Genomic DNA, 10,682 nt, shown 5'->3' with positions numbered 1-10,682 from the left:
CCGCCTTAGCATCCGTTGATGACTCCCACCTCCATCAACCACTACTGTGATGATGACCCAAGGGTGATTTTCTAATTTCATCATTCCTTCTAAATTTATTAGTTGAACTTCTACTTAAAGGAATAGCCTGCTTTCCTCCCCATCTATTCATTTTTATCGGTGTGGACTCATATTATTATGTTATTCAAAGGATTATAATCCTTTACTCTATTTCGCTACACAAATTGTTCCACATTTGGCAAATGGAACCCCTTCAGGCTGGACCAATTTGCTTACTTAAATGGTTCAAAAAGATGGTCTGGGCACATCTTGTACTTTCTCTGCCCTAGCCCTGGAATCAACCATTTCTTCCAAGGGTCCCTGTTTACCTTTAGTGAAGGACAGTATTTGAGAACCAACATCTAGGTGATAGATGTGCTCATAGCTACTGGATATCACTTCTAATCTCTGTTAGTGGACAGAGTGAAGAAACGTATGTATATATGTATACACACATGTATACCTCTATCTCTGTGTATATAAATTTTTGCCTTTGAAAAAATTTCATATTAACACTTACAATGTTTTTTTTACTATTTTACAGAGGGGAGGGGCAGAGGGAGAGAACCTCAAGCAGGCTCCATGTTCAGTGCAGAACCCGACGCTGGCCTCGATCCCACAACCCTGGGCTCATGACCTGAGCCGAAATCAAGAGTCAGATGCTCAACTGGCTGGGCCACCTGGGTGCTCCAGTACTTCCAATTTCAATCCAATCTCATGAGGTTCATTTTGCTGTTCCCTCTTTTCATGTTTATAAGTTATTTTTCTGACACTGAGAAACCTAGCTCCCACTTTCCTCATGATTTGCACAATCAAGTTACTTATTTAATGTGACCGATGACTGGCTGCATCCTGACCCTGAGGGCACCAGCACACCATGACTTTCACTAGATTTTCCCCTACCAAGGCCTTTGTGAAGTAATTCCAGCTCTGCCTCCTTAGCCACCAGGCACTTTGACACCTCCGCGTACCTACCTTTCCCCCCACATGTCTGTTTTACAGATTACAACTCAGACTATCAGGTTAGAAAAAGAACTTCAAAGTGCCATATTTCTAGCAATCTAAATAGTTTAGAAGGCGATGGAGAGATGTTAAAGATGTCTATTCCAGGGCCGTGGGTGGCTCAGTCGGTTGAGCATCTGACTTCGGCTCAGGTCATGATCTTGTAGTTCCTGAGTTCGAGCCCTGCATCAGGCTCTGTGCTGACAGCTCAGAGCCTGGAGCCTGCTTTGGATTCTGTGTCTCCCTCTCTCTCTGGCCCTCCCCACTAATGCTCTCTCTCGCTCTCTCTCTCTCTCTCTCTCTCTCTCTCAAAAATGAATAAACATTTAAAAAAAAGATGTCTATTCAGTTTCTGCTTTATGCAAAACGTTGTTCTGTTCACTGAGGTAAGAAACAAAGGAATATGGTTGAGATTGAAAACCAGAAGTCCAGATTTAGATATATTAAGAGATACAGTGGAAATGGGTTGAAGGCAGGTGGAAATGGAGATTTAGAGTTCACACAGAGGTCTGGATGGACACACGGATTTGTCTGTCAACTCCATATAGGTAAGCAACAATAGACAAGCCTATGAATGAACTTGAGAAGGAACAGCTAGAGGAGAGAAAAACCAGAAAATAGCAGAAGCCAGGAGAGGTAGATTTCAAAGAAAAGTAGCTGTGTCGAGACTGGCAGGTTCATTAAGGGTATGGAAAGCATCTGCTGTCACTATGTGGAGGTCATTGGATAACTTCGGCAAGAGTGGTTTGAACGGAATGATATGGGCAGAGGTCATAACGCAATGAGCTGATGAATGAAGATGAGAAAACAGAGGAAGTGTCCATATTGTTCCCATCAGAATTTTGGCTGTGATTGAAAATAGATGATCTACTAACCAGAAGGGGATACAGAGTTGCAAAGTGAATGCAATATTTGGTGGAAAGTAAGCCCAATTAGCGAGAAAGTAATGATACATCATCTTTATATCACTGTTCCCTGTGCTGCTGAACACTTTTAAAGACTGAGCACTGACCTCAAGGAACGTTGGTGGTCATCTACTCCAACTTTATAAAATGAAAAAACTGAAACCCAGTATGGGGCGCCTGGGTGGCGCAGTCGGTTAAGCGACCGACTTCAGCCAGGTCACGATCTCGCGGTCCGTGAGTTCGAGCCCCGCGTCAGGCTCTGGGCTGATGGCTCGGAGCCTGGAGCCTGTTTCCGATTCTGTGTCTCCCTCTCTCTGCCCCTCCCCCATTCATGCTCTGTCTCTCTCTGTCCCAAAAATAAATAAAAAACGTTGAAAAAAAAAAATTTAAAAAAAAAAACAAAAAAAACTGAAACCCAGTAAAGGAAAGGGACGTGTGCTCAACCTTGGCCTGTGAAAACATTCAAATCATTTTATTCCTCTTGGGTTTTCTTTTTATCACTCTTATCTTATTTCATAAATTAAGTACCATTCATCCTAGTTCCTTATTTAATACTTCTAACTTTTTATTTTGTAATAACTATAGATTTACAGGAAATTGTAAAAATAGTACAGTGCGTCCCATGTACCCTTCACCCAGTTTCCTCCAGTGGTTAAGATCTTACATGATTAGTACAACTTCAAAACGAGCATTATTGATGATGGTACAATACTGCTAACGAAACTATAGACCTTATTTGGTTTCATCAGAGTTTACATGCATTCATTTGTGGGTCTATGTAGTTTTAGCACGAATAATGTAATCAACACCATAATTAAGATACAGAATTATTTCATTGGCACAAAGGAACTCCCTAGGTCGATCCCTTTACAGTCGCACGTATCTCATACCTCCTCCAGTCCCTACCCTGGCAAACGTGAATCTGTTCCTCATTTCTATAGTTTTGCCATTACAAGAATGCAGTCACAGAGTATGTGACATTTTCAAACTGGCTTCTTCATTCATCGTAATACCCTTGAGGTCCACCCAAGTTGTGTAGATCAATAGTCGTCTGTTTTTCTTCAATTGCAGGGCAGTATTCCATGGTACAGGTGCTTGCTTTAATCACTCACTCAGTTGCAAGACAGCTGGGTTGTCTCCAGTTTTTAGCTGTTAAATAAAGCTGCTAAGAACATTGGTGTACGAGTTTTTGTGCCAACATAGGGTCTCACTTCTGGGGGATGAATGTCCAGGAGTGCAACTGCTGGGCTGTATGACACATGTGTGTTTAACTTTGTTAGAAATTTCCAAACTCTTTTCTAGGGAAGCTGTACCATTTAACATTCCTACAAGTACTGTATGAGATATCTGGTTTGTATGCTCAACAGCATCTGGTATTTTTACTATTTCTTCTTCAGCCATTCTGATAAATGTGTAATTGTAATTCATTGTGGTTTTAATTTGCGTTCCCTCCTGACTAATATCTTCGTGTGCTTACCTGCCATCCACATGTCCTCTTTAGCGAAATGTCTATGCGTGTCTTTTGCTCACTTTCTAAATGGATGGTTTTTATTGTTGATTTTATATAGTCTAGATTGATCAGATATATTGTTTGCAAATAATTTCCCTCAATAATTTCCGCCTCTTAAATTTTTTACAGAGCAAAAGTGTTTCATTTTGATGAAGTCCAATGTAGCAGTCCTTTCCTTTTAGGACTGTGCTTTTGTGGTGGAGGCCAAGAACTCATGATTTTTCTCTGATTGTTTTTTCCCTAAAAGATTTCTAGTTCTACATCTTCTATCTAAATCCATGATATTTTTTGAATTAATTTCTGTCTAAGGTGTGCAGCTTAGGCCAAAGTTCATTTTTTTGCCTATGGGTGTAAATCGCTCCAGCATAGCTTGTTGAAAAGACTATTTATCCTCACTCCATTGAATTGCTTTTACACGTTTGTCGAAATCAGTTGCACATATACCATACTGTCTTGATTACTGTAGCTTTATAGTAAGTCTGCAAGTCAGGTAATGTGAGTCTTCCAACTTCTTCAAAACTGATTTAGCTTAATTAATTTTATACCTGGATAATTTCATTTTTCCTACAAGGAAAGAAAAAAATAGAGAACTGTGGCTGTGAGAAATTACAGAAAATACGGCATTTACACTCCCTGTGCCCTACAGTAGTGGTTTTTAAACTTTAGTATGCCTTAGAATCAGCTGGGGCATTCACAGAGATTTCTAGGTTCCACCCCGAGAGATGAAGGCTGACCTCCAAGTGATTCACGTGCAGGTGGACTAAACCTTGAAATCTGAAACACAATAGGCTAGGGAGAAGCAAGAAGAAAAATCAAAAAACAAAAACCAACCCTTTGCCACTATTGTTGAGATTGTTTTCTTTCTTCCCACTTCCTCCAACTCTCACTTTAATTTCAAGTATACAATAGGCTTGACTCTTTTCTGAAGACACGCTTATCATTTGTAGTTATACATAGAAAGAATAATGCAACAGAACTTGTTAAAACATGATTTTTGTTACATCATAAGTCCTGAGTGTTTCTGGAAAAACCTATTTATATCATAATGGCAGTTCCTAGGTAAATAGGAACTCTTCAGTAGGAATTTGCTTCAGAGTCAAATATGCTAGAACTCATCTATTTGGTTAGAACGGCACCCACATAGATTCAACCTTCGATAGGTATCTCAGAATGCCTAATATTCTAGAGATCAAGAAGGAAGACATAAGCCATATGGCTCTCAATGAGGGCTAAGAGTACAGGTAGGGCGCTAATGAGCCACCTTCACTTCCCTCCATTAACTATAGTATATTCAGGGGCGCCTGGGTGGCTCAGTCGGTTGAGCGTCCCACTTGGGCTCAGGTCATGGTCTTGCAGTCTGTGAGTTCGAGCCCCGCATCGGGCTCTATGCTGACAGCTTGGAGCTTGGAGCCTGGAGCCTGCTTCGGATTCTGTGTCTCCCCCTCTCTCTGTCCCTCCCCCACTCATGCTCTGTCTCTGTCTCTCTCTCTCTCTCTCTCTCTCTCTCTCTCTCTCTGTCAAAAATAAATAAACATTAAAAAAAAGATTTAAAAAAAACTGTAGTATACTCATTTACTTGTCCAACATGAGCATAACTCTCATAACTACAAGATTGAAACACGAAACGCTCTTCTGCCTTTAACTTATTCTAGGGATTGTGTCTAAAAATGAAAATAAAGACTTCAAAGCTAAGCAAGGGAAAAGTAAACATTTGAAATATACTTGGATATTTCCTTCCAAGATGTCCATGCCAATGTACCTTCCATAGCCTTTAAAAAAAAACTTTACTACTGAAATCATCTTCGTATGCACTTTGTAGGCCAGTTACAGTGAAACTTTCAGGAAGACATCTTGTGCTCAGTGCATTATTAACACCCTTCCACTGGGCTACAATAGGGGCTGCGCTGCTGTCTGTCTACACATGAGGGGGGTTAATTTTCAGACCATGCTTAATATACAAATTGAAAAAACAAAATTTACCCCATTGGTCTCCTGGTTTATTCTAGAGAAGACAGTTCTTGCAAAAGCTCTTCCTTTTCTTGTTGCAACTCCTGCAAATGCTGTTGGTTTTGCTCCAGTCTGTCCTCCAGCCACTGCAGGAGAGGCCCACTGACTGCTGACATCTGGCTGCACAGGTTCTTGGTGAACACTTCAATGCAAGAAACACACAGATGAGGGAACACTCTGCCACTAGGAGCCCCCCAACCATGAGCACATAAAGAAGGAGCTGGAGAAGGAAGTGGGACTAGCAGACGATCTTGGACACCTTCCTGAGTATGCCTGGATCCATAAGGTGGAGGGAAGCCTGGCCATGCAGAGAGCAGAAACTGGTTCTTTCCTCCCTCCTGCAGAAGGGCTAAGAACTACAGGTCTCTTTCCCCAGCCCCGGGCATTGGCATGGTGCAAATGACCAGTGACCCCAACTCCCAGAGAGCAACAACTCTGCCTTCTGCCATTTATTTTTCCACAAGCCCAGTAGGAAAATGGCTCCAATGTTTCATCTATTTAAGAAATAAATACATTAATTCAACTCACCTCAGAACTACTCTTTAATTTTTTTTTATTTCTTTAATATAATTTATCGTCAAGTTAGCTAACATGCAGTGTATACAGTGTAGAGCCACTCTTTTAAAATGAGGACAACAGAGAGATGAAGAGTCAGGGAGCTCCTGTCATTCATGTTCAGCTTGATGGGGAGACAAAGATTCTATAGTCCTCTTTTTGAAACAAATTCTGCCTAATGGAAATATCTTTTTCTCCCTTATAACATATGACTTCTTGAAAATGACCAGTGTAAGACTGTGGGGGTGCATCTTCCCAGATATATGTATATAGTTCCATATAAATGGAACTATAAAGTATGCAGTATTTTGTGCAATGCTTCCTTCACTTGGCATAATTCCCTTGAGATTCATCCAGGTGGTATATGTCTCAGCAGTTCTCTTTGTTGTTGAGCAGTACTCCACTGTCTGGATGGATCACACTTTGTCTACCCACTGACAGACACTCGGGTGTCTCCACCTTTTGGCCATTGTGAATAATGTTACTATGAATACTTCTGTACAGGTTTTTCTTTGAACACCTGTTTTCAACTCTTTGGGGTCTATGTAGAACTGGTGGGATATGTCGTCATCGTAACTGCCAACCCCTTTAGGGGTGCCTGGCCGGCTCAGCCAGAAGACCCTGCGGCTCTTGATCTCAGGGTCATGAGTTTGAGCCCCGTGATGGGTGCAGAGATTACTTAATAATACATAAATAAACAAACTCAAAACAATTTTTTAAAAAGCTTAAATATATCTGGAATTTACTTTTGTGTAGGATTTTAGGTAGGACTCTATTTTCCTCCAAATGTTAATAGAAAAATAGAAGCCCATGAAGATTAAGAATGTCTCTTGGAGATATATATATATATATATATATATATATATATATATATATATATATATATTTATATACACACACACACACACATACATGTGTGTGTGTGTGCGTGTGTGTGTGTGTGTGTGTGTGTGTGTATAAATAATAATAAAAAATGTACAAGGGCACCCGGGTGGCTCAGTCGGTTAAGCATCCACTTCGGCTCAGGTCATGATCTGTGTCTCCCTCTCTCTCTGCTCCATCCCTGCTCATACTCTGTCTCTCTCTCTCTCAAAAATAAATAAACATTAAAAGATTACAAAAAAAGAATGTCTCTTCTGTTTGTCACTGAGCCCCAGTGCCTAGAATAGTGCCTAGCTGAGAGCAGGTGCTCATATGTTTCTTGAATGAACTAACAAACAAGTGAACTTTCCCAACACTATTTAGTAAATAATCCATCCTTTCTTACTGATTCGAAGTGATAGATTTATTAAATATAAATTTTTATATACACATGGGCCCAATTCTGGGCTCTATTCAGTTCTACTGATTTAGTTGTTCATTTTTTATAATTTTTAAATTACTGCAGCTTTAGAGTATGGCTACATATCATATATTGCCAACTTTTAGCTCTTTGTCATGTTTTACCTCCAGATAGAAATGATGGGACAGATATGCCGAGTCATCTCTTCTTTTCCTCTAAAAGTAACAGCCTCACCTTCTTCCCCACTGATGACTTTGACAGTCGCTGGGGAAGACTACACAGAATGGCCTCAAAGACGAGGAATGGAAGGGTAGGAGCGTATGCTGGAGAAAAGTGATTTAGTACGTATATTGTACTGAGTTTCTGTTCCTTGGCCTTGTGTAGGAATTCCTTCTGTGTTCACGGACATAAAACGATTTCCTCTTTCATACCCTCCCTTCTATCTGTCTCTCCATCTCTTTCAACTCCCACCATAATAGGCTAGTAGTGGTGTGCTGGAACCAGTTTAGATCAGCTCATGAGAGCCATCCGTTGAAATTTCAGGAAGTCTGCAAGCTGGTTGAAGCCACATTAGTTATTTGAAATCAGCCACGGTAGGGGTATTACACCATGGAAACTGGCAAACACAAAAACTCAGGGCCCTTCCCCCTCCCTGAGAGCTGGGGTTAAACATACACCAGCACACCACCTAGGAAAATTATCATAAAGCTTGTTCCAGTCTTTCTTCCAGCCTTATTCTAGTTGTATATATAGTAAACGGTCCACAAGGTCCTAAAGAAAAATTGGGAGTAGGATTAAGGAACAGCAAAACTCTTGAAAAAGGAAATTCAAGGAGAACTTGTACCTATCACTTCAGGCACTTAACACGAAATTTGTTCCTGTCAGCTGAGTATTTAGGGATCACTGCCTATGTTCTAAAAAAACAAACAAACAAACAAACCTTACCTGAGCCGTTATGGATCTTGGTTACTGAGTCCAGATGCGTAAGGCTAAAGGGATAAAATAGTTTAGGTCAGTAACAAAGCAGCACTGAAAGGAAAACAAAGTGGTCATGGACAATATAACAAGTGATAAACTGCACCAGACCTTTGCCAGTTGAATTAGATGAATATGTATAATTTAAATCACATTACAGTTAAATTTTGCATTATTTGGGGATCTGATTTTCTTCAGAACTTCAAGATAATTCAAAGAGATAATATTAAATTATTGTCTCTCACTTCATATAGTACACATTTATTGGGAAAGACCAGACCCACTGCTTGGCAACAGAGCTACTAAGATGTTGCAGTTTATTTTTTTTAACAACCAAAAAGTGCCTTTGCCCTTGAAGGGTTCAAAGTGCAGCAGGAAAGCAATGAATGTTAAACAGATTGTTAACACACTCTCTCACAGACGACAGAGGAGGGAAGACTCTACCTATGGATCCTCCTATATGCGTCCTGCTCCTCTTGGCACAGGATCTTGGGCAGCTCGACTGCTGATTCAAGGCATACTTTCCCAATGGTTACATGAGGCACAATATGGATTGGGATTTCAATCCTCTCATACCTGCAAGACAATCAGTTCAGGTCAGTTTTATGTTTCCAGCTTTATTTTGGTGTAACTGACAAAAAGGAATTACATACATTGAAGGTATAGAAATTGATATTTTGACATTGATATTTTGAGTAAAATGATCACGACACTTAAGCTAATTAACATATCCAACACCTCACATAGTTACCATTCTTTTTGTGTGTATGTGGTAAGAATACTTAAGATCTACCTTCTTAGAAAATATCAAGTATACAACACAGTATTGTTAACTGTACTCAGCATGTTGTGCATTCGATCTCCAGAACTCATTCATACTGAAACTTTGTACCCTTTGAACAACACTTCCTCGTTTTCCCCTGCACCACTCCTGCCATAGCAACTACCATTGTACTCTCAACTCAATGAGTTTGGCTATTTTTATTTATTTCAATTCATCCATTGACAGAACTTAAGGTTGCTTATGTATCTGGTCTACTGTGAATAATACTGCAATGAATATTGGAGTGCAGATATCATTTTGAGACCCATATTTTATTTTCTTTGGATATATACCAAGAAGGGGGTTAGTTTTTAATGCCGAGTTGTCATAATCAGAAGTTTTCTATAGTCCTAATAGAAATTTTGGGATATGCTGTACTCAAAGATTAGACATTCTTGTCATTAATTTAGTAGCGCAACATTAAAGGGGACTGAGTTCTAACTGAGCTCATCTGGGGAGCAAATTAGAAGCACATTTGCAGAGTCAATATTCTCTATTCTCCTAGAAAACCTGGAGCCCTTTCATAAACTTAATGGAGGACTTGGGAGCACAAGGGGAAAAGGGGAATATCTAATTAATGCTGTTTTTTGTTGAGAAGTTGCCAGTGGGGTTGAACACATTGATCACAAAGCCTGGGGAAAAGTGACTGCAGACTCTTCAATGATTCCATCAGATTCATTATGTAAATGGGATTACTCATATAAATGCTCATTTGTTCTAAATCAGTGTTCACCAGTGGCCCTTACTTCCCATTCTCTCCCCTGGGAGGGAAATAGGTAAGAAATTCATAAATACTTGTATTTTCATGCTAGAACAGGAGAAACAAACATGCTTGTTACTGAGGTCAACTAATCTACCTCTAACCTACTTCTCACCCCAAATACGCCTAAACTCCACCTAATGGTGGGTTCAGTGGAGCATCCGGGTTGAGGGCCGCTGGCACTGTGAGGCCTCACTGGCACATGGCAGAACAGCAGCATAAGCTCTAGCCCTCCTCTCTCTCTTTCGCATCCAGCAGAATGTGTCTGGGCTCTATACCCTAATAATAGGTAGGACCCAAATAATGGAGAATTACAAGCACCCCTCCTCACATCCAAGTAGCTGCTTTTGGTGTGCAGAAGGCCCTTTGCAGTAATATACATGACTGTTATTTTTTTTATAAGTATGTATGTATGTATTTTTTTTTCTTTTTTTTTAAAAAAAATTTTTTTTTTCAACGTTTTTTATTTATTTTTGGGACAGAGAGAGACAGAGCATGAGCGGGGGAGGGGCAGAGAGAGAGGGAGACACAGAATCGGAAACAGGCTCCAGGCTCCGAGCCATCAGCCCAGAGCCCGACACGGGGCTCGAACTCGCGGTCCGCGAGTTCGTGACCTGGCTGAAGTCGGACGCTTAACCGACTGCGCCACCCAGGCGCCCCTGTATGTATGTATTTTAATGTTTACTTCTTGAAAGAGAGAAACAGAGTGCAAGCTGGGGAGAGGCAGAGAGAGAGAGAGGGAGGGAGACACAGAATCCGAAGCAGGGCCCAGGCTCTGAGCTCTCCGCACAGAGCACGACATGGAGCTCAGACCCACAGACCGC

General features: G+C 40.7%; 1 protein-coding gene across 4 annotated transcripts in view; it reads right to left on the bottom strand.

Moving 5' to 3' along the window:
* Positions 1–2,486: 2,486 nt before the first annotated feature.
* The window catches only part of BRCC3 (BRCA1/BRCA2-containing complex subunit 3), a 63,364-nt gene continuing 55,168 nt past the window's right edge, over positions 2,487–10,682 (bottom strand). For all 4 annotated transcript variants that reach the window (XM_058713290.1, XM_058713291.1, XM_058713289.1 and 1 more), the window contains 4 exons: positions 8,720–8,851; positions 8,246–8,289; positions 5,437–5,605; positions 2,487–4,020 (listed from right to left, as the gene is read on the bottom strand). In XM_058713290.1, coding sequence (XP_058569273.1) covers positions 5,454–5,605; positions 8,246–8,289; positions 8,720–8,851 — 328 coding nt within the window. In that variant the 3' untranslated portion in view covers positions 2,487–4,020; positions 5,437–5,453. The remainder of the gene's footprint in view (positions 4,021–5,436; positions 5,606–8,245; positions 8,290–8,719; positions 8,852–10,682) is intronic.

Source organism: Neofelis nebulosa, chromosome X (genome assembly GCF_028018385.1).
Source record: "Neofelis nebulosa isolate mNeoNeb1 chromosome X, mNeoNeb1.pri, whole genome shotgun sequence".
In the NCBI taxonomy this organism is placed as follows: domain Eukaryota; kingdom Metazoa; phylum Chordata; class Mammalia; order Carnivora; family Felidae; genus Neofelis; species Neofelis nebulosa.
Note: the sequence above shows the minus strand (reverse complement) of the source record. Positions and strands in the feature narration are given on the sequence as shown.